Here is a 25,186-nt window from a genome sequence, read left to right as displayed (position 1 = left end):
TCCTGCCTTGTCCCTGACATCCTTTGCCCGTGGTGGTGGTGGAGAGGTTGGAATGGAAGTCATTGATTCTGTGGACAGGTGTGCTTTATACACATCAAGAGCTGAGATCAGGAGTATCTAGAATTGATCGATCGATTGATTGATTGATTGTAATCACCAGCCTGTGGGAGCCAGAATTCTGGCTGGGTTGTGGGGAATCAAATCCTTATTTCTCTCAATGACACGCAAATCAATTTATAACTTTTACGTCATGTGTTTTTTTTTTCTGTATTTTTGGTTGATATTCTGTCTCTCGCCATTAAAATGAAACGACTGTAACAATTTGAGGCTGCTCATTTCTCTGTAAGTGAGCAAACGTACACATTCAGCAGGGGATCATATACGTATCTCCTCCATTGTATAGAGTTGCTGCGATTGATGGCTCCTCTGCTCTCTTTCTCTTGGGTGTGTTTGTAGTACTGGGGTGTTGTGTCGTGTCAGCCATTATGGATGTGGTGAGAAGCCAAGCAGAACTAGAAAGATTACAGTATGCGAGCTTTGAAGGCAACTCAGGCCCCTTCTTCAGGCGAGATTTTGTTTTGGGTTTGATTTGTTCCATTTGTCTTGATTGTATGGAATGTTATCTGTTTCTAATTAAAATCAATAAAAATATTTAAAAAAAACCAAAAGAAACTGGGACTAATCTGTAATCAGAGGGACAAAGGAATAATTCAAATATTCCATTTATAGTTTAACTCGTGGGGTCTATAATAGAAACTCCCACTGTCTATGCTCTAATATATTCAGGCAAACATTTTAAAGCTGATGGCGTGTTGTCGCACCCACCGCACGACGGACCACCAGGATCGGTGACATGTCAGCACCACACTGGGACACTGTCAGGTTTTTTTACGGTGGCTGGAGTGCCAATCCTGTTGTCACCTTCTCACCAAGCTTCTTGCTGGGGGTCTTGTAGCCCATTCCAGCCTTGTGCAGGTTTTGTCCCTGATGATCTCACTCGTGGTAGTGGTGGAGAGGTTGGAATGGAAGACGTTGACTCTGTGGACAGGTGGGCTTTAAACACATCACGAGCTGAGATCAGGATTATCTGGAATTGATCGATCGATTGATTGATTGTAATCACCAGTCTGTGGGAGCCAGAATTCTGTCTGGCTTGTAGCGGATCAAATCCTTATTTCTCTCAATGACACGCAAATCAATTTATAACTTTTACGTCATGTGTTTTTTTTTCTTGATTTTTTGATATTCTGTCTCTCGCCATTAAAATGAAACTGCTATAACAATTTGAGACTGTTCATTTTTCAGTAAGTTAGCAAAGTACACATTCAGCAGAGGACTGAATACCTGTATGAGCAAGTCACTTCACTTGCCTGTGCCACAATTAGAACAACAAAAGAAATGTCACCAATCGTATCTCAGATGTTGTAAGTCACCTCGTATAAGGGCATCACACCAATAATTAGTCTTGAAATAGACGAAAAAAAAGACTAGAAAGAGATCGCACAAACTTTTACATGCTTTTTAAACCAAATTCCCTTTTTACCGCAGTTGAATCTCATGTCTCTCTTTTTTTGTCTATAGCTAATACTCCTAATGAATTTTGGGTGAAACATCTGTGAGAAAAAGTTGATCCGCAAATGAAACATAAATGCGAAGTCTCACGATTCATCACAGATCACCCTTTGAACATTAGAACATTAGAACACTCTGGACGAGAACAGGCCATTCAGCCCAACAAAGCTCGTCAGTCCTGTCCACTTATTTCTTCCTAAAAAACATCAAGTCGAGTTTTAGAAGTCCCTAAAGTCTTACTGTCTACCATACTACTTGGTCTCTTAGTCCAAGTGTCTGCCGTTCTTTGTGTAAAGAAAAACTTCCTAATGTTTGTGTGAAATTTACCCTTCACAAGTTTCCAACTGTGTCTCTGTGTTCTTGATGATCCACTGGACTAATTGCCTTCATAATTTTAAACACTTCACTCAGGTCTCCTCTTAATCTTCTTTTAATTAAACTGTAAAGGCTCAGCTCTTCTAATCTTTCCTCCTAACTCATCCCCTGTAGTCCTGGACTCAGCCTAGTCGCTCTTCTCTGGACCTTCTCTAGTGCTGTTATGTCCTTTTTGTAGCCTGGAGACCCAAAACTGCACCCAGTACTCCAGATGAAGCCTCACTAGTGTGTTATAAAGCTTGAGCAGAACCTCCTGTGACTTGAATTGCACACCTCAAGGCGCTATATAACCTGACATTCTGTGAGCCTTTTTAATGGCTTCTGAACACCGTCTGGCAGTTGATTGTGTTAAGTTCACTACGACTCCTAAGTGCTTCTCATAAGGTGGACTTTCAATTTTCTCACCTCCCATTGTGTATTCCAACTTAAAATTTTTACCTCCTACATGTAATACTTTACATTTACTTAAAGATAAACTTCCCTTGACTTGTTCTCCACACTTCATGGTGCTATATAACCTAACATCCTACTTGCATTTTTGATCACTTGTGTGCTCTGCCTACACGCAGACAGTGACCAGTGCACTATGACTCCCAGGTCCATCTCAATGGAGACCAAAACTGCACCCAGTACTCCAGATGAGGCCTCACCAGTTATAAAGCCTGAGCAGAACCTCCTGGGACTTGTACTCTACATGTCAAGGCGCTATATAATCGGTCATGTCTCCTCTTAATCTTCTTTTGCTTAAATTGTAAAGGCTCAGCTCTTTCATCTTTCCTCATAACTCATCCCCTGTAGTCCTGGACTCAGCCTAGTCGCTCTTCTCTGGACCTTCTCTTGTGCTGTTATGTCCTTTTTGTAGCCTGGAGACCCAAAAGTGCACCCAGGACTCCAGATGAGGCCTCACCAGTGTGTTATAAAGCTTGAGCAGAGTCTCCTGTGACTTGTACTCCACACATCAAGGCGCTATATAACATGACATTCTGTGAACCTTCTTTATGGCTTCTGAACACCGTCTGACAGTTGATTGTGTCGAGTCCACTACGACTCCTAAGTGCTTCTCATAAGGTGGACTTTCAATTTTCTCACCTCCCATTGTGTATTCCAACTTAAAATTTTTACCTCCTACATGTAATACTTTACATTTACTTAAAGATAAACTTCCCTTGACTTGTTCTCCACACTTCATGGTGCTATATAACCTAACATCCTACTAGCATTTTTGATCGCTTGTGTGCTCTGCCTACACGCAGACAGTGACCAGTCCACTATGACTTCCAGGTCCATCTCAATGAAGACCAAAACTGCACCCAGTACTCCAGATGAGGCCTCACCAGTGTGTTATAAAGCCTGAGCAGAACCTCCTGGGACTTGTACTCTACATGTCAAGGCGCTATATAATCTGTCATGTCTCCTCTTAATCTTCTTTTCCTTAAATTGTAAAGGCTCAGCTCTTTTTATCTTTCCTCATAACTCATCCCCTTTAGTCCTGGACTCAGACCAGTCGCTCTTCTCTGGATCTTCTCTAGTGCTGTTATGTCCTTTTTGTAGCCTGGAGACCCAAAACTGCACCCAGTACTCCAGATGAGGCCTCACCAGTGTGTTATAAAGCCTGAGCAGAACCTCCTGGGACTTGTACTTCACATGTAAAGGCGCTATATAATCTGTCTTCTTTTCCTTAAATTGTAAAAGCTCAGATCTTTTCATCTTTCCTCATAACTCATCCCCTGTAGCCCCTGAATCAGCCTAGTCGCACTTCTCTGAACTTTCTCCTGTGCTGCTATTTCCTCTTTGTAGCCTGGAGACCAAAACTGCACACAGGACTCTAGATGATGCCTCACCAGTGCATTATAAAGGTTGAGCAGTAACATTTTCTTATGGGTTTGTTAAAAATGTCGAAATCACAAACTTTGTCTTACCTTTGGGTCGTGTATTCCAGAAAGTTCCTCATAGGTTTTTTCTCCAACCATCACGGCAGCCAGATTAGCCGTATATGTCGACAAACAAAATAAGCAGAATATGGCCCATAAGTTCATTAGAAATCTCCCGGTCCAACACTTTGGGGGTTTAATAGCAGCAGTCCTGCCAAACAAAATGGCATAGCACACATTGAGGGCCGAGGAGAATGAAAACACCTTCTTCCGATTACGACCCCTCGGGGTCATTCCAAAAGGACTTTTCCATTCGTAAAGTGTAAGAAATATGGCAGTGACATGCAAGGACACGAATATCCCCAGCCACATGCTCCAATGTAAAGGCCACATAAAGGCACCGATGGGGGCAGCAGTATCTCTAGTCCTGACCAGAATTCCCAGACTCGTGGAAAAAAACGGGCTGGTAAAGTCAATAATCTGACTTCTTGCTGAGTTTATGCTGAAAGATGTTACAGCTAAGTGGGCCGCGCCACTTATAAGATCCCCGACCAGTCCCGTCCAGCGACCGTTTTTGTAGGCACCGTATTTTCCATCGCCAACGATGTAGAGATTGAAATGAAAACCCATGTCTTCTGCCAGTTTTTCCAGCAAATCAATGCAATACCCATAGCAGCACTTCTTTAGCTCGATTGGCACAGTGTCATTAGCTCCCTGAAGGTTCTCAAACAGGTTCTCCAAAGCTGATGTGTCGTTGGTGAGAGGGTCAAGGCACAACTGGCCGGCTGGACAAAGCCCATCTTCATCCACCTCCCTGGTAAACACAAACGGATGCTCCACGAGGGTTACGACCCTGAGGTTAAGCTGAGACGAATACCTGCTGTCACCCCCTCTCTGCTGCTGTTTCTTGTTCGGCCAGATCCCATAGTCCATCACAACTTTCCCTTTGTGCCAATTGCCAAGGCGCGTCCACATGGGGTTTCCTATGGGGTCATGCTGTAGGTTCCAGATGAAATAATGACTCTCTGAACTGACCGAGGAGCCATTCATCACCTTGATAAAGCCGCTTACACCGTCAAAGGTTGTGTTGGATAGGAATCTGAAAAATCAAAAGAAACAGCATAGGGATGGATTAGGGTTAGGTTAGGGTACACAGAGATTTTTTACCCCAAAGGGTAAAGATGCACGGGTCCACTTCTGTGAACGTGCAATTGCACTTTCCTTTACCAAACAGACACAAATTCTAGGTATTTAAATCCCACTTCAACCATACCTTACAATATTGCTCTATATTATATTGCCTATAGACTTTATCAGTTTCTTAAAATACAATAGATTATTCATACTCCATATCCATAATTCATCCAATAGAGATCGGATATGCACCAAAGATCAGAATATCCCTCCTTTTATACATTGAAATTATTCCTATAGTTTTAAATCGGCAAAATACATTTTGGCAGATTTCAGGGTATGTCAGAATCGTGTGTATCCCTCACATTGTCTATTAGGGTTATCTTAAAACCTTCAAATTTTAGGCAAATTAGGGTTCCCTATACTACTTAATTAGGGTTCTGAGTTTAAAATTAGGCACTCCCAACACAAGAAGAACATAAACTTAAGATAAAAATGCCCTTAATATTTAAGTTTGGGCGTTTCATCCAGGTTTAGTTACACAACAAAGAGCGATAACTTTAAGATAAGATGCCCTTATTACTATTTAGGATTAGGGATCTAGTCTAAAACTTAACATCAGGGAACACTATTAAGATTAGGCTGCCCTCCTCACCCACCTTAAGTTCAGGACTTGGGCGAGGGGTAGGACAGTCCAATACACAAACACTCCTTCAATGCCAAGTTACACAAAACAGAGGGAAACAAACTTAAGATAAGATGCCCCTTACATTATTTAAGATTAGGCATCAGACCTCGGACTTAACATTAGGGATTTGTTATTAAAATCAAACTGCCTGCCCCCACCTACCTTAAGTTCAGGGTTTAGGGCAATGGGCAGGACAGCCTAAACCCTACTGCACCGAGAGTCGTGTAATCGGCCAAAGCTATACTCCTTCAGACGAATGGGTAACTACAGGGAGAAGCAACATGGCACCTTTTAATGGCTAACTCAAGAGGTTACAATATGCCTTAATCTATTATAACAGCTCAACCCGGCCAGGACACCCACAGACAAGGGCAGACTGTCCATTAGGGCATCTGGGCAATGCCTGGTGGGCTGCGGACTCTGGACTGGTCATGTGCCAGCCGTTTCATGAAATAAATTTTATGTACTGGTTACTGTTTGATATTAAAATTAATTTTCTAACCTACTAAACATTATCTGTCCGGTACTGCGATTTATACAGTCCTATATAATATACCGTATTACATTAGTTTAAAATTTTGTCAAGGCGATGGACAGAAACGGCGATGATTTTCAGCATTTAAGAAATAAGTTTGGTCTCGAGAAAAGTGAAGGCAAAATTAAGGAAGGTGTTTTTGTTGTTCCTGAAATCTGTGAACTGGTGCTTTGACGAGGAGTTCAAAAGGAAATTGAAGCCCACTAAATCAGCACCATTATGCCACAATATATCAATATATATACACTATATATATATATATATATATATATATATATATATATATATATATATATATATATATATATATATCTTCTTATATAATATATCATTACTGCAGGTTTTCCAGAATTTTCTTAAGAGTCACAGAGCAGAGAATAATGCTGAGCTTGTGGAGAACCTGTTGAAAGAGTATGAGCTTATGGGAGCCCGAAGACACATTTTTTACATTCTCATCTCGAATTTTTTCCACTAAATCTGGGCGATGTCAGCGATGAGTATAGGGAAAGATTTCATCAAGATATAAAGGTTATGGAAAACCGATATCGGGGAAAAATTCACTCCGAGCATGATGGGTGACTACTGTTGGGTCTTGCAAAGAGAGAAGGATGTGCAGTACAAGCGCAGAATTGAGTGCCTCCAACATTTTTGGGCACACTGATCTCAATTTTATATTGAGGTAAATTGACATAAATATGTTTTAACATGTCTCTGGTATTGTCTTCTGGTTTGTTTTCAGAATAAATATCCATCCAGCTATATCCTAACCACAGGGTCATGGGGGTCTGCTGGAGCCAATCCCAGCCAACACAGGGTACAAGGCAGGAAACAAACCCTGGACAGGGTGCCAGTCCACCACATAATAATAATAATTTATTACATTTATATAGCGCTTTTCAAGGCACTCAAAGCGCTTTACATACAAGGGGGGGGATCTCCTCAACCACCACCAGTGTGCAGCATCCACCTGGATGATGCGACGGCAGCCATAGTGCGCCAGAACGCCCGCCACACACCAGCTTACTGGTGGAGAGGAGACAAAGTGATGAAGCCAATCAGTGTATGGGGATGATTAGGAGGCCATGACGGTCAGAGGCCAATGGGCAAATTTAGAATTTAGAATTGTCAATGCACCTAACCTGCATGTCTTTGGGCTGTGGGAGGAAACCTACGCAGACATGGGGAGAACATGCAAACTCCACGCAGGGAGGACCTGGGAAGTGAACCCAGGTCTCCTAACTGCGAGGCAGCAGTGCTACCCACCGTGCCACCGTGCCGCCCCTTGTGAGCTACAAGTGATTTAAAATACTGGACAGACAAACAGCCAGGATAGTGTATTATATAAGAAGATACATACATACATATATATATATACACACATTGTGTCATAAGGCCAGGGTCCAGCCTTTACCCAACCAGGATGCCCTGACTATGGATGAACCGGGGGAGAGAGTATTCCCAAGAAAGTTTCTTCCCCGGACTGACAGAGTGCAGCCCCTTTGGTTTCCAGTGAGGTCACAGGTCTTGAGCATAGAAGCTCAACTCTGCTGGGGCCCATGACCACCGCCAGGGGGCGCATGGATGTTTTTACAGCCCGATTTGGCAGCAGTTCTACCACAACGGGAAGTGCTGTCAGAAGAAGCTTGTTGGGCACCAGGAGTCTTTCCAGGTGCCCTATAAAAAGGGGACAGTCCCCAGAAGTCATCGGCCAGAGTTGGGAGGAAGAGGACAAAGCCTGTAGGGAGGACAGAAGGTAATGGCAAAAAGACTGTGCTTGCCTTGTGTACTGTGCAGTGCTGTGGGGAGCTGAGAAAAGCACTCCCTGACTGTGAATAAATCATGAGCAGTGTGGACTAGAATTAGTGTCCTGCCTGTCTGTGTCAGTTTTGGGGTGGCTGTACGTGCCTGGGCATCACAATATATGTATATACTGTATAAATATATATAAATGATTTAGATAGGAATATAAGGAACAAGCTGGTTAAGTTTGCAGATGATACCAAGATATGTGGGTTAACAGATAATTTGGAATCCTTTATATCACTATAGAAGGACTTGGATAGCAGACAGGCTCGGGTAGATTTGTGGACGATGACATTTAATGTCAGTAAATGTAAAGAATTACACATAGGAAATAAAAATGTGAGGTTAGAATACACAATGGGAGGTCTGAAAATCGAGAGTCCACCTTATGAGAAGGATTTAGGAGTCATAGTGGACTCTAAGCTATCGACTTAAAGACAGTGTTCAGAAGCCATTAAGAAGGCTAACAGAATGTCAGGTTATATAGCGCCTTGATGTGTGGAGTGCAAGTCACAGGAGGCTCTGCTGAAGCTTTATAACACACTGGTGAGACCTCTTCTGGAGTCCTGGGTGCAGTTTTGGTCTCCATTGAGAAGGAGCTGGGAGTCATAGTGTACTGGTCATTGTCTGTGTGTAACCAGAGGGCAGAAGTGATCAGAACATCTAATAGGATATTAGTTTATATAGCGCCTTGATGTGTGTAGTACAAGTCAAGGTAGTTTATACTTAAGTAAATGAAAAGTATTACATGTAGGAGCTAAAAATGTTACAGAAAGACTTGGATAGCAGACAGACTTGGAAAGACTTGTGGCAGATGAAATTTAATGTCAGTAAATGTAAAGTATTACACATAGGAAGAAAAAATGTGAGGTTTCAATGCACAACTGGACATCTAAAAATTTGAAAGTCCACCTTATAAGAACGGTGGCGCAGTGGTAGTGCTGCTGCCTTGCAGTTAGGAGACCCGGGTTCACTTCCCAGGTCCTCTCTGTGTGGAGTTTGCATGTTCTCCCCATGTCTGCGTAGGTTTCCTCCCACAGTCCAAAGACATGCAGGTTAGGAGCAATCCGAAATTGTTCCTAGTGTGGGTGTGTGTGCCCTGCTTGGGATTTGTTGTTGGCTGTGTTTCACCAGCAGACCTCCATGGTCCTGTGTTAGGATATGGCGCAAGGGTGTCAAACTCCAGGCCTGGAGGGCCGCAGTGGCTGCAGGTTTTCTTTCTTACCCTTTTCCTAATCAGTGTCCAGTTTTCACTGCTAATTAACTTCTTTTCCCTCTATTTTAATAGCCCTGTTTTTAAGGATTAAGTCTTCTGAATTGATTCTTTTCTTCATTAAATGACAGCCAAACAGAAATGAGACATGAAACGAGCCAACAGATGACCAGCTAAATCGGGGCTTCAAACTCCAAGCAGTTCCTCAATGAGAAGCTGATTCTTGCTGTTAATTAAACCCGTTATTCAATTCCATGGCTTGTTGCTGCTCTCTTTCTGCCACAGCAGACATTTCCAAAACTGTTGATTATTCTGTTTTTTTTCTTAAGAATTCCTAAAATGTTTTGGTAACCTGAGGGATCGACCTTACTGAGACCTTCATCTTTATTTTCAGATTTTGTTTGATGGTACAGGTGAGCTGGTCATGTCCTGCTTGTTTTATGTCTCATTACTGGCCGGCTGCTAATTAAGGAAAAAAACAATTAAGGGGCCTGAGTCAAGCGAATTAAAGCTAAGGCTAAAGAAGTTAATTAGCATCAAAAACTGGTCACTAATTAAGAAGATGGTTAGAATGAAAACCTGCAGCCACTGTGGCCCTCCTGGACTCGGGTTCGAAACCCCTGGTTTAGGGGAAGCCTACAAAAAGCCATCTCAGGTTTAAACTGTCAGTTTCAACTGTAAGGAATGGAATCAGAAATGAAAGGTCACAGGCACCGTTGCTGTTAAACCAACCCAGCAGGTCTGGCAGGCCAAGAAAAATACAGGAGCGGCAGGATTGTGAGAATGGATACAGACAACCCTGATATAGCGGGTTGGATACTGATTGACTGACTGACCTTATGAGAAGGATTTAGGAGTCGTAGTGGACTCAGTACTATCAACTGGCAGACAGTGTTCAGAAGCCATTAAGAAGGCTAACAGAATGTCAGGTTATATAGCGCCTTGATATGTGGAGTACAAGTCACAGGAGGTTATACTGAAGCTTTATAACACACTGGTGAGGCCTCATCTGGAGTACTGGGTGCAGTTTTGGTCTCCAAAAAAGGGCATAGCAGCACAATGGAAAGTCCAGAGAAGAGCGACTAGGCTGATTCCAGGGCTACATGGGATAAGTTGTGATTAAAGACTGAAGGAGTTTTAACAGATTAATGTAAGTAAATATAAAGTATAACAATGTAGGTATTAAAAACGTCAGGTTTGAATACTGAATGGGAGGTCTGAAATTTGAAAGTACATCTTATGAGAAAGATGTAGGAGTCATAGTGAACTCTAAGCTATCAACTGGCAGACAGAGTTCAGAAGCCATGAAGAAGGCTAACAGAATGTCAGGTTATATAGCGCCTTGATGTGTGCAGTACAAGTGACAGGAGGTTCGGCTGAAGCTTTATAGCAAACTGGTGAGGCCTCATCTGGAGTCCTGTGTGCAGTTTTGGTCTCCAGGCTACAAAAAGGACATAACAGCACTAGAGAAGGTCCAGAGAAGAGCGACTAGGCTGATTCAGGGGCTACAGGGGATGTGGATTGAGGGAGTTGAAAGTTTTAAGAGCTTAATGTCAGTAAATGTAAAGAAATACACATAAGAAGTAAAAATTTGAGGTCTGATTACACAATGTGAGGTTGGAAATTCGAGAGTCCGCCTTATGAGACACACATAACAAAACACACTGGTGAGGCCATTGAGAAGGACCTGGAAGTCATAGTGGACTAGTCACTGTCTATGTGTAGGCAGAGGAGAGAAGTGATCAAAACATCTAATAGGATGTCAGGTTATATAGCGCCTTGATGTGTGGAGTACAAAGCAGGTGAGTTTATCTTCAAATACTGTATATAGTATTATGTGTAGGCGCTAAAAATGTTGGATTTGAATACACACAATGGGAGGTCTGAAAATCGAGAGTCCATCTTATGAGAAGGATTTAGGAGTCGTAGTGGACTCGACACGATCAACTGGCAGACAGTGTTCAGAAGCCATTAAGAAGGCTAACAGAATGTGAGGTTATATAGCGCCTTGATGTGTGGAGTACGAGTCACAGGAGGTTCTGCTCAAACTTTATAACATGCTGGTGAGGCCTCATCTGGAGTATTGGGTGCAGTTTGGGTCTCTGGGCTACAAAAAGGACATAACAGCACTAGAGAAAGTCCAGAGAAGAGCGACTAGGCTGATTACAGGGCTACAGGGAATGAGTGATGAGGAAAGGCTAAAAGAGCTGAGCCTTTACAGTTTAATTAAAAGAAGATTAAGAGATGACAAAAGCTGATTGAAGTTTTTAAAATTATGAATGGAATTAATCCAGTGGATCGAGACGGTGATTTCAAGAACACAGGGATACCGATGAAAACTCATTCTAACAGAGCCTGAGAGGATCTGCTAGGATAAACTGGGATAAACTGCCATAAATCCAGGTATGCAAACCTTATAGAGAACGTTCCCAAAACTAGACTTGAAGCTGGAATTTCTGCCAACGGAGGCTTCCACAAAACAATGAATTATGGGTCTGAAAGCTTCAGTTTTTGATTTTTAATAAATCTGCAAACATGTTTTCACTTTGTCAGCATGGGTTATTGAGTGATGGGAGGAAAAGTGGCAAAGTTATTCATTTATAATTAAATCTGCAACTCAATAAAGTGTGGGGTCCTAATACTTTGTGAATCCACAGAAGGCTATTCAATTAAGAAAAGAGCAAACCTTCAAATTATCTCCACTGTTCCTCATGCAGACTGTTGATGAGATTTTCTGAATTCTTTTCACAGACTAAACCCTCCCAAAAGGAGGTCATCACCCCCACTAAACAAATAATATTTTTATCTCTTCCAACACTGCGTAAGGGAATAACATAACATGAGAAGAAATAAAATGTGCTGGCCTTGTGGTCCGTAATCCTCACTCAAGGCAAAAAACCTTTTCTGAGATCAGATCTCATCTGGGCCGAAGGCAAACGAAAAAGAATCAAAATAACGGGATTTGCTTCCTGCCACCTCTATACTTGATTTTACTGTTAAGATATCCTCTTGTGTGTGGCAGACCACCAGAATTTAAATCCACTACAATTTTCATTTCAAATGTACTGCCATTTTGTTAGGTCATCTTGTCTTTGCAGTGCCAATCAATACACCTCAAGGGTGGACAATTAAAGAAGCACATGTCAAGTTAAATCTGTCTGGCTTTTCTAAAGGATGTTTTCAAAAGGAATAAGAACACTAACTTGCATAATGTGCTGCTCTTCAATAAACAATAAATAGGATGCCTGAAGCCATATGATGTTTCCTGCCTTGTGTCTGATGCTGACAGGACTGGCACTTGTTCCTCTCAGAATCTTTTGAATACACATTAACATTCTTACCAAGAACAACCACCTTAATAAAAGGATAAGTGCCTGTGTGTCCATCTGGTTGCTATGACATTGTCATTCCAACAGATGGTGCATCACAGACATTACCAGTGCTTTTATTTTACGACATACTGTATAACAGAGAACTCTACATTGCATTTTTCATTCCAACAGATGACGCATCACAAACATTAACACTGCTTTTACAAACCCCATACCAAAAGGCATATAACAGAGAGATAAGCATGGAATGGTCCACTAGAAGCATTAACACTGAGGTCTTCCTTAAATTTGAACTTGTCTTAGGTGGTTAGCACTAGCTAGTTATTCCAGAAATACAAAACTGATGTGCATTGATAAGTGAAATGCATATTTATTTATTTATTTAGGAAGTTAAATTAAATGATGCCCAGAGGGGACTGGGCGGTCTCATGGTTTGGAATCCCTGCAGATTTTATTTTTTCTCCAGCCGTCTGGAGTTTTTTTTGTCTTTTCTGTCCACCCTGGCCATTGAACCTTACTCTTATTCTAAGTTAATTAATATTGACTTATTTTCTTTTCTTACTGTGTCTTTTATTTTTCTATTCTTCATTATGTAAAGCACTTTGAGCTACTTTTTGTATGAAAATGTGCTATAGAAATAAATGCTGTTGTTGCTGTCTTCTCTGGACTTACTTTTTCCATTTCTGCTATGTCCTTTATGCAGCCTGGAGACCAAAACTGCACCCAGTAGTGCAGTATAACCTCACATTCCTTCTTAATGGCTTGTGAACGCTATCTTATAATTGATAATGTCGAGTCCACTATGACTCCTTCATCCTTCTCATAAGATGTACTTTCAAATTTCAGACCTCCCATTCATACCTACATTGTTATATTTTACATTTACTTACATTAATCTGTTAAAACTCCTTCAATCTTTAACTATAACTCATCCCCTGTAGCCCTGAATCAGCCAAGTTGCTCTTCTCTGGACCTTCTCTTGTGCTGTTATGTCCTTTTTGTAGCCTGGAGACCAAAACTGCACCCAGTACTCCAGGTGAGGCCTTGCCAGTGTGTTATAAAGCGTCAGCTGAACCTCCTGTGACTTATACTGCACACTTCAAGGCGCTATATAACCTGACATTCTGTTAGCCTTCTTAATGGCTTCTGAACACTGTCTGGCAGTTGATAGCTTAGAGTCCACTATGACTCCTTCATCCTTCTCAAAAGATGTACTTTCAAATTTCAGACCTCCAATTCAATATTCAAACCTAATGTTTTTAATACCTACATTGTTATACTTTACATTTACTTACATTAATCTGTTAAAACTCCTTCAATCTTTAATCACAACTCATCCTCTGTAGCCCTGGAATCAGCCCAGTTGCTCATCTTTGGACTTTCTCTAGTGCTGCTATGTCCTTTTGGAGACCCAAACTGCAACCAGTACTCCAGATGAAGCCTCACCAGTGTGTTATAAAGCTTCAGCAGAACCTCCTGTGACTTGAAATGCACACCTCAAGGCGCTATATAACCTGACATTCTGCTAGCCTTCTTAATGGCTCCAGAACACTGTCTTTTAGTTGATAGTGTCGAGTCCACTACGACTCCTAAATTCTTCTCTTAAGGTGTTCTTTTGATTTTCTGACCTCTCACTGTGTATTCAAACCTCACATTATTTTCTTCCTACATGTAACAATTTACATTCACTGACATTAAGCTGTTAAAACGTTCAACTCCTTCAATCTTTAATCATAACTCATCCCCTGTAGCCCTGAATCAGCCTAGTCACTCTTCTCTGGACCTTCTCTAGTGCTGTTATGTCCCTTTTTGTAGCCTGGAGACCAAAATTGCACCCAGTACTCCAGATGAGGCCTCACCAGTGTGTTATAAAGCTTGACCAGAAACTCCTGTGACTTATACTGCACACTTCAAGGCACTATATAACCTGACATTCTGTGAGCCTATTCAAAGGCTTCTGAACACTGTCTGGCAGTTGATTGTGTTGAGTCCACTACGACTCCTAAGTCCTTCTCATAAGGTGTGCTTTTGATTTTCAGACCTCCCATTGTGAATTTAAACCTCACATTTTTATTTCCTAGTAGCTGTCCTACGTGGTTCCACCCACGTAGTAGTGATACAGAACAAAGTTTAAAAATCAATAAACAAACAGGTATCGCTAGCCAAGCGGAGGCAAGGTTCGCTCCAAAACGTGGCGCGAATGGAAGCTGTCGTGTGAGTGAAGAGGCCCCACCCGGCTTCCCACTCGTGACGTCGCGTTTTCCCCTCCCCTCGGCTCTCAGCCTCTCTCTCGGATTAGCGCGAATAAATCGCTCCTGCAAGAGAACTATGATGCTTAGCACAATGAGAGAAGTCACAAATTCAATCGGAATGTTCAACCAAATTATACAAAATACCCGATCTAAATCTGTTTAGTTCTCTCGTAAAAAGTGGACACACATACAGACAGACAGACAGACAGACATGTTGGATTTTATATATAGAGATATGTGTAATACTTTGAATTTACTCCCATTAAACTTCATCTTCCCAAGAGTCTCTGCTGTCCAAGTCCCTCTAATGACGACTCAATGTATTCTAGATGATCTGCCAATCCTGCTTTCTTGGTATCACCTACAAACGTAACCAGCTTGTTTTTTATGTTCCTATCCAAACAAATCACTACATACATTACAAATAGCGGCTGCCCCAGCACTGCCCCCTGCTGGTCACCACTCTAAACATCAACCAATACTGATGAGGTTCCTCACACCTGAGGTGTCTGAGCCAATTCTGCACCCATCAACACACCACACCCTGAACTGCCACGTCTTTTAATTTGATGCCCAGCCTCTCATGTGGCACCTCATCAAGTTCTTTCTGAATGTCAAGTTAAATAATCTTGTAGGCACCACTTTGGTCGTATCCTTTTGTTGCTTCCTCATAGAATTCCAGCATGTTAGTAAAACTCAACCCCCCTCTTCTGACCCCATTCAGTAAAACCACTGAGGCTTGCCATGTGCTCCTTAATCTTATCCTTAATAATTTCTTCCATTAATCTACCAGTGATGCAGGTTAGCTTACTGGCCTATAGTTATTTGGATTTGCCTGGTCACCCTTTTTTAAATATCGGGATAATATTTGCCATTTTCCAGTCCTTTGAAATTTCCTCGGTGCGCAGTAACCTCCTAAAAATTTGCATCATGGGTTTATATCTGTACTTACTTGCCTGCTTAGAAATTTGAGATTAAATATTATCTGGTGCTGGTGATTTGTTTGATTTCAGCCTATTTATTCACAGCAGCTCTTCTTCCTCTACCCCCTCAATACCCCCTTAGTAGTCCGTTACTTGCTCACATGTGAAGAACTCAGAAAAATACAAATTTTGAGAAACTGCTCTTTCACTGTCTGTTTTTTTAGCCCTTAAACTACCACATAATTGGGGGGTTAATGCACCCCCCTGGACGGCTAATAATTTTTTGCTGCACTTTTTAAGGAAACGTCACAATTCACCAAGAAAAAAGTGAAATTTTAATGGAACACATATTTTTTTTCCATGCAAAGAGCATCGCAATTACTGAAACACAAATCATTTTAAACGTTGCCAATGAACTGTAAAAACTATTAAAAAAAACTACTGCAACAATCTCTGATATGTACAAGGCACAACTGACACCATCGATGAAATTCGGTAAATCACTGCGCTTGAACTGGCTGCACAAAAAGGCCAACGCTGATGCTAGCAGGCCAGTCTAGTGCAATGGCTGAATCCTAGGGACAGTCCTGCAGGGGGCGCCAATGGTCATGAGCTGGATAATCAATGAATGTACGGCACACACTGATCAGCTCCGGCATGCTGGCAAATTGCACTGGGAACCGACTATAATTGGTTGTGGCATTCCACGAATGTACTTCACCAAAAATACATGGCTCCGGCATGCTGGCAAATTGCAATGGGAACCGACAATCGCGGGTTGCGGCGTTCAACGAATGTACGTCGGCGAAAATACTCAGCTCTGGCGTGCTGGCAAATTGCACTGGGAATAGACGATCGCTGGTTGTGGCGTTCCACGAATGTACTTCGCCAAAAATACTTGGCTCTGGCATGCCGGCAAATTGCAATGGGAACAGACGATCGCTGGTTGCAGCGTTCAACGAATGTACTTCGCCGAAAATACTCGGCTCCGGCATGCTGGCAAATTGCACTGGGTACTGACTATAATTGGTTGCAGCATTCAACGATTGTACGTCGACGAAAATACTCAGCTCTGGCGTGCTGGCAAATTGCACTGGGAACAGACGATCGCTGGTTGCAGCGTTCAACGAATGTACGTCGACGAAAATACTCGGCTCTGGCATGCTGGCAAATTGTACTGGGAACCGACTATAATTGGTTGCGGCATTCAACGGATGCACGTCACCAAATATACTCGGCTCCGGCGTGCTGGCAAATTGCATTAGGAACTGAATAAAGCTTCTTGGGTCAGTTTAAGGATTAGATTCCCCTTTGCTATTCCTGCTTCCTTTCCCTTGAAAAAATCTCGTTGGCTCGTCTTTCACCGTATCTGCTATTCTCCTCTTTAATTGTCTTTCAGCCTCCCTAATATTGTTCATAATGGTTGCCCTCATGTTCTCAAATGCCCAACGAGTAGTATTGGAGTTATTAGTCTTATATGCCTTATTTGTGTTTTTTCCTTTGTTAGTTTTCCCAGGGGGTTACTGAGTTTTTATTTTTTTTTTTATCATTTTCTACCGATTTCTATTTTCAGGATGTACCTGTCATCCATTATATGCAAAATGTTTTAAACTCTATCCCACTAACTCCTCCCTTAAAAGCTTAACCCTTTTTGACTTTGCTGCATTTGCTCCAAATTTTTCCCAACCAAAGTTAAACTTGATGGGTTTGGTCTTTCCTTCCATTCTCTTCCAATCCAAACTAGGCCTGTAACTCAGATAGTGAAGAAATATAACTGAAAGAGGTTACCTGGAAAGGTACTGCCCTGAGGTAATGTTTCTTTCTTCGATGTCCATGCAGTTTGTAGTACTGGGAAGGAGTGCCAGCTCTGGGCGTACGTAAGAAGCTGTCCCCACCGCTCGTGCCACTAGTTCGAGGGCATCCTGCACAAAGTGTTCCGAAGCAGGTTCACTTGTAGTACCATGTGCCAACAGACCCATTGGCAGCCCTTCCGTCCTTAGTTCATCCACGTTCTGTGAATCCCCCAAAATCCAATGGCAGTCCGGCAACAGGGAGCCGTACCGAGTGACTACTTGAAACATTTTCCTGATATCCTTTATGTCACAGCCGTATGTCACAACGGCAGATGTGGTGTCTTTCAAAGATTCTAAATGCGATTGGACAGATGTGTTCAGGTCCGTGCTGGAGCGGTTGTTCATGGTGATGTTGATGATAGATCCCAAATGAAACTTGGAGTGGTTTCGTATAAGCAGTAAAAACTCTGAAATATCCCACTCCTGGCACAAAACAATGCTGACATCATACCAGTTGTTCATGGTAAGTAGGGAGAAAACAACGTTTGCCTGAGGAACGGGTGGATTTTGCAGACGCATCTGGAGATGAAGTGGATTCTACAGAAAGAGAGAGAAAAACAGGGGTAAACAAACGTAAGGAAACTGATTTCAGCCATTAGAAAATCGACTGCCATTAATTCCCATAGGATTGAAAGAAATTGAAAAAGGGATCTCTTTAACATCTTTTGGGTTTCTCCTAGTCACTAATAAGATCAGGAAGTGTCACACACGTGCGCATGTGAGGCAGCTAAAGGGCCTGAATGAGAGTAATTCCAAGCCAGACCAGGGGGTGGCAGTGTGCACTAACTCTTTCTTTCACTTCTCTGCAGACCAGTTATGGGAAATTCCACCTGGCTCCGATGATGTCAATCCCGACCCCGTCCCCAATGATGCAATTTCTGGTTCTAGTGCCATGGAGGACGTCACTTCTGGCCCCGCCCCCAATTATACCACTTCTGGTTCTGTTGCCAATGATGACGTCGCTCCCGGCCCCACCCCCAATGATACCACTTCTGGTTCCGGTGCCACAGATGACGTCACTTTGGCCCCACTCCAAAGGATGCCACTTCTGGTCCCGGTGACACGGATAGATGGCACCTCTGGCCTGGCCCTATTGATGACATCACTTCCTCCACTTCCCCTTAAAACCGCTGTCTTTGTGACAAGCAAATCAGTTCTGTTCTGGACTCTGATCTGTGCACTTCAGGCCACTTATTGATTTAATTTTGAAGCCAGGAAATACTATATAGGTGGCTGCCCCAAACCTTTTTGTGGCTTTTGTCGATTTTTGTGATAAAACAAATAAAATGGAGACATGTTCTTTTGTCTCATTCTTCTTTGAATTTTCTTGTCAAGACAAAATACACCAGAAGTTTCCCAAGGGTGTCCTCCTGACTTGAGATCTCACACAGGGGGCTCAGATTTTCTAAGAAGTGTCTTGTAGTACAATTTGAAAGTATTTGCATCGTATATAGTATTTGTATAAAGTGTTTGTCCTGTGCCATACTGAACGGCCTGACCTCCCAACAAAAATTGAGGGTGGTTCCTTGCCAGGAAGGAAGGCCTAAATGGGGGTTTGTTGTCTGTACCTTTCCCAGAAGGACAGAAATTTGTGTCTGGTGGTCGGGGATCTTTGCTGCCCCCTAGAGTCCCTAACTACCACAGACGCAGTTCTGAGGTTAAAATATAGATGTTTTGTTTCATGCCAAATCTTGACATGTTTTTCTCAACTTTCCAGATAATAAATTACAATACAAAGCTCCTCTCTGCTCCCTTCCACACTTCAGTGAGGGTCATCTGTTGCTTTCTCACTCAATTGCAAAATTCCATAATTAGGAGTGAGTGAAAACGTTCGCAATGCAGTTAACGAAGATCATCGTCCGACTACTGAAGAGACTTGTGTGTCTTGGGAGTTCTTGCCACCCTCCCTACTCGCCTGATCTTTGATATGAAGTTTTAATGATATCTCAGACCTAAATATTACTTCTGGTCTCCAAGAATACATTTAAACATACAAAGGCTCAGTACTCTTTACTATGGGCCATTTATAAGCCAAGAATGCCTTACTTTATGTCCTGTTCCCTACTATTGGGTGGAGCTCTCACCCTCAGTCTTAATAAATATCACAGCACGGAGCGTATGGCAAACCTCCGGCTGCACCACGTGTTCAAAGAAATCTACTTTATTACTTCAATCACTCTAGACATAAAGACAAAGCATAGAAAGTTAAAGGCATTGTGGTATTTATTACAGGAATAATCATAATATCAGTGGAACAAAGAATAATAGAAAATGGGACTGATAGTACGGTCTGGATATATGTAGCCTTTAGAAAAAGCTTCGAAAAAGTGAAAGATGACAAGGATGAATGTCGCAGGCGGCTTGTGCTCTTGCACTCATAGTTATTCATTAGACACTTTTCTGATGATCAGATGGAAACGGCCGCACGTTGACGTCGCTCTGTTCTCTTCTGACGTCTTCATTCCTTCTTCTTACTCCCTCCTGTATCGCTCTTCAGATGAGGCATATTTATTCTAAAATTCTACTGGGGGGTTTTGCAAGATGTAATTGTTAGATACTGTATTCTGATTGGCTGGCTGTCGATATGATGAATGAATTTATTTGATTCGTTTTACCAAACAATAAAACATTTTTTGATGTCCTCTGAGGTAATCAGGCTGTAAAATATTTAGATGTCCATCCTTTCTCGAGTTATAAAGTGTAATAGACGGCTGGCATCCCAGGACAGGAAGAGTGGAGAAGGGCAGCCTTTCCAGAACACTGCCTCCCCCAGGACACTAGGTGGTAGCTCCCCTGGATGATAGCGGTACCCCGGATTCCCTCAGGGCATCCTGGGACTTGGAGTCCATTTTCTCAGTCCGGATGGGTGCCAGGGATGACGCCAGGGGGAGCTCATAAAGGACATGGTAACTGTTACTTTTGCTACAACCTGGAAGTACTTTGGAGTCATGAGGACGGAAGCCCATAGTACTTCCGGGATGATTAAGGACTGATGAGGTGGCGTTTGACCCAGAAAAAGAGAAGGAGCACTTTCGGTACATGGACTATATATAAAGGGCTGTTTGAGACCCAGCAAGCAGAGCCCGAGTTGGGAGGTTGGGTGACGAAGCTGCTGGGAGTGGAGGGTTATTGTATAATTGTGATTATTGAGTGTGGTGCTTTGTGCACTTTATTGAAGAAAATAATTAAAAATTCTTCTTTTATACGTGTGTCCAGGTCGTCTGTCTGTTGGGTGTTACGGGGCAACAGCGACCCCGAGCGTCCACAAAAGTAATTGATAACCTGAGCCACTGTTCCCTTTTAGGGGCAATAGCTCCCTAGTTGGAATAGGTTATTTTGTAATTGCGGCATTTTAAGTAACCCGAAACTATATAGATATAATGTGAAAAAGGCGCTATCCCTCCCATAGTGATACGGCGCTAAAAATCACATAAGAAAAATAACTTAGCTTTCTTTAATGATGATTTACACGGTATAACAGACGAGGAAGCCATGACAACACTTTGTGTATAGTTTGTCATTTTCGTCACTGCGCTAAAAAGGATTTTCAGGACGGATGATGTTATCACCCATCCGTCCATTGGCTTCGAAGTGTTTGGCTGCTGTCCAAGCCTTTTATACTGGTTCCTCCACATGCAGGCCCCCATGTCGGCAAATAGTCCATTTCTAAACAAGGAAAGAAGATCCCGTGCTCACTTTCAACAGAGGAGAAAATAGCATACACCTGTCTTTAGGCTGACTACACATTCCTCAAGCTGTCTCCGTCCATCCTGTCCTATGCTTGGCTAAGCACTTCTAAATGCTGAGAGCCCCTTTTGACCTGGCCTGTACATGTGAATGGATTTATACAATAATTTCTTGTACAGAGTACAGCTTTGTTGGAACAGCTGTTTTAGACGTGAAGCATAACTGGGAAGAAGACGTGCTTTGATCTGTCCTGAATGTAGTTCATCTGTTGTCTTGTCTTCAACAAAATATAATGGAAATATAAACCAAAATGTACAGATTCTGTACCTGTAATCAGAATATAAGTTTAATATGTCACTGTGCTCTGTGCAAATATTTTAAATCTGCTTTTCTTTTATTTCTACTCACGTGCACAGCTGAGCCAGATTTAGTACAGGAGTCCAGCATTTAGAACTGCTAGGCAAAGCATTTTAAGACAAGACAAGTTATGGACAACTGCGAAATGGGCAACGTGCACGATTTCTGTGTGTCAAACTCAGCATGAAATTGAATCCTCTCTTAGCCTTGTTTGGAATTGCATTATTCACCTAAGTGGGGGCGGCCTGCACATGGAGAAAGGGTATAAAGCCTTGGAACATTACCCGGCACACCTTTCAAGCTGATGGACGGATGGGAGATAACATCATCCAATCCGGAAAATCCTTCCAACGCAGAAACGAAGATGGCAGACTCTATAAATCGGGCCTCCACTTCGGTGATGGTCTTGTCATGGTTTCCTCGTCTGTTATTTCTCCTATGTGATTTCTTACCGCCGTATCACTAAGGGAGGGCTATCGCCTTTTTATATTATGTCTGTATAGTTTCAGGTTATGTAACATGCCACAATTACAAAAGAACTTATTCCAACAAGGGAGCCAGCGTCCACTATTGGATACAGTACCCCACAACAATTTTCAATTCCGGTTATTTTTGGGTACCCTCTCGTACTATGTATAATTCTTTCACATGTGTGTATTTTGTTGGTATTGTATTATTGTCAACTGTTCTGAGGAGACGTCCATCAGTCAGTCATTATCCAACCCGCTATATCTTAACAAAGGGTCACGGGAGTCTGCTGGAACCAATCCTAGACAACAGGGCGCAAGGCAGGAACAAATCCCGGGCAGGGCACTAGCTCACCACAGGGCACACACACACACACACACCCAAACACCAAGCACACACTAGGGTCAATTTCAGGATGGCCAATGCACCTCACCTGCATGTCTTTGGACTGTGGGAGGAAACCCACACAGACACGGAGAGAACATGCAAACTCCACGCAGGGAGGACCCGGGTCTCCATACTGTGAGGCAGTACCACTTTGCCACCGTGCCAGCCCTGAGGAGATATCCATCCATCCATCCACTATCCAACAGGGTGCAAGGCAGGAAACAAACCCCGGGCAGGGTGCCAGCCCACCGCAGGACACACCCACACACACCAAGCACACACTAGGGACAATTTAGAATCGCCAATCCACCTAACCTGCATGTCTTTGGACTATGGGAGGAAACCGGAGCACCCGGAGGAAACCCACGCCGACATGGAGAGAACATGCAAACTCCATGCAGGGAGGACGAACCCAAGTCTCCTACTGCGAGGCAGAAATGCTACCCACTGTGCCACTGTGAGGAGACATGCAAGTAAGAATTCCATTGCACTGAGCGCACAGAATGAGAACCCACAATCAAACCCACAATGCTATTAAAAAAAAAAAATACAAAAATCAGTTCAATCCAAAAATCCACTTCATCACAGAAAGAGTTCAGATTCATTCAACATTAAAATCCCACCCTCACCCCCTTACAGAAGGCTAATTAGAAATAAAAAGTCCATTTTATTTTACTTCTTCATATTGATTAAAGCAACAGGAGTTAAACAGAAATGCTGGCAGGCGCCCAGCAGATTTATTTTCAAATGACGTTAATGAAATCAGGCCAGATGGTAAAGAAGCTCTGCAAAGTGCCAGTTTTTACAAGTTGAAGGTGGGCATAAGACAACACTTTGCCATCGGAACACATTAGGGTTTTTTTTTGATTTTTTTAATAAATTTGCTGATCTTTCTGAAAATATGTTTCCACTTTGTCATTATGGGATACCTTCACCCTGCCCAGGGTTTGTTCCTGCTATTCTAGCTGGGAAAGGCTACGACAGACCCCTGTCACCCCCCTTCAGGACAAAACGAGTTAGCTAGGGTTGCCAGACATCCCTAATATATGTGATTAGTTTGTCCCCTGTCCCGTACTGACCTTTCAGGGACACCCAAATATCCCATATCTAGTTCATGTTCAAATTTCGTAAAAAAAAAAATACTTTTACTACCTTGTTACGGTACTTAGTTGTAACTTTATAAGCAATTACACTTTCTTTTCTCAGATTCTCTTGATGAAAATAACCCAAATGTAATGAGGAAACAAGTGCTTGCTGCCTGTTTGTAACTTTTTCAGTTGCTGTGGTTGGCTGAGGACAGTGACATTGTCACCATTTGGCTCTCCAGCCACGCTGCTGTGCAGTTCTGGATCAGCATTGCAACATACACCATCAACAAAGAGTGTTGCTACTACTTGCCACGGCCAATGCCGTCTCAAAAAACAAGGCCCGCTCATGCGTTACTTATTGGTCCGGTGACGTCACAATCGAGGTGCTATGTTTACAAACAGTGCCAGTTGAAATTTCCGTCTACGTTGAAGTTGTAAAGAAAGTTAATGGCGTTTTAGTTTTTGATATAAAGTTATTGCAGTCGTAAAGGTTATAAGTTCAGATGTCTGCGGTGCAGTGCAAGGTAATATTTTGATGTGTTTTGTTTATTTTAATGGAGAACAACTGCACCGCGTGCCGGGTAACATCGATAATGCTGCAAATGGAGGTTAGGGCATGTAAAATCACTTCTATTTGTTGCTGGTTATGTAGGGTTTAAAATGGTCACAGGCGCAGTTCAGTCACTTCAGTGTGACATGTGCAGAAATCAGCCAGTCATGGATAAGTCTTAGAACTTTCACAGGAATATAATTACCTGCTTGACTCAGACAGGGGTGATCTGAAATGGCCCTCAGATTTGTTGGTTGAATGGGTTACACAAATGTTTTTGATTTTCCAGTCAATTGTTACTAATGCTGAATATAAGTCAAATTTTTTATTGTTAAAAAATCAAAAATCTGCATTAATCTCACTGTTTAACGAACGCCTGAACAGATGTGGACTGCAAGTTGGTAACTGTGGTTCAGGGAAGAGTATCTGTGACTTACTGAAGTCGTCCATGTCTACAGTGGCCAACATCTGTTTAAATAATTATTGCAAGCGCGCTGCAGATAAACGAGGAAAAAGCTAACCTCAAACGTAAACTGGCTACATTGACAAAAAAGAGGTAACTTAATAAGCCAGTTATTTTGATATAACATTCTGCTTTCGTACAGATTAATATCAGCACATTTGTTAATTTTGCTTATTTTATGATGGTATGAACAAAATCATCGTTTGTCATTAGTCATTTCAAAATAATGGCTGTTTGTATTTTATCTGGTGTTGCTTGTTATTTTTTAGATTTAACTGCATTAACAAAGTGTTAAATGTAGCTTTTCTTGTGATTATTAACGGGTAAATCTGCTTTAGTTTTCACGTTACTTCTGTTTAATCCAGGAATATGTGATTTCCTGAGATGCATGTAAATATTCATTTTTCATATGGTGCCAACCACTCGTCGCTGTGATTTTCTATTTTTTTTTTCTTACTTTATCTTAGTCATTTTCATATATGAACATTCAGTATTGCATTGTTTTATTCAATACAGTATTCAGTGTTACTCTTAGGTTAATCTCATGTTTAAGGCATTAATTGCATTAATGTTGAGTTGCTGATATCTATATAATGGTCGCTGTTAAGTATGTCAAATATGTGATTTAAACGTTA

The 25,186-nt window shown here is 42.1% G+C and overlaps 1 protein-coding gene across 1 annotated transcript in view; it reads right to left on the bottom strand.

The window, feature by feature from the left end:
• The window catches only part of grin3a (glutamate receptor, ionotropic, N-methyl-D-aspartate 3A), a 96,765-nt gene that overhangs the window by 46,603 nt on the left and 24,976 nt on the right, over positions 1-25,186 (bottom strand). The window contains exons 2-3 of the mRNA XM_039759721.1: positions 17,487-18,088; positions 3,867-4,917 (exon numbers count right to left, since the gene is read on the bottom strand). Of these exons, the coding sequence (XP_039615655.1) occupies positions 3,867-4,917; positions 17,487-18,088 (1,653 nt within the window). The remainder of the gene's footprint in view (positions 1-3,866; positions 4,918-17,486; positions 18,089-25,186) is intronic.

This window comes from Polypterus senegalus, chromosome 7 (assembly GCF_016835505.1).
Source record: "Polypterus senegalus isolate Bchr_013 chromosome 7, ASM1683550v1, whole genome shotgun sequence".
NCBI classification, from domain to species: Eukaryota; Metazoa; Chordata; class Cladistia; order Polypteriformes; family Polypteridae; genus Polypterus; species Polypterus senegalus.
This window is presented reverse-complemented; position numbering and strand designations above follow the sequence as displayed.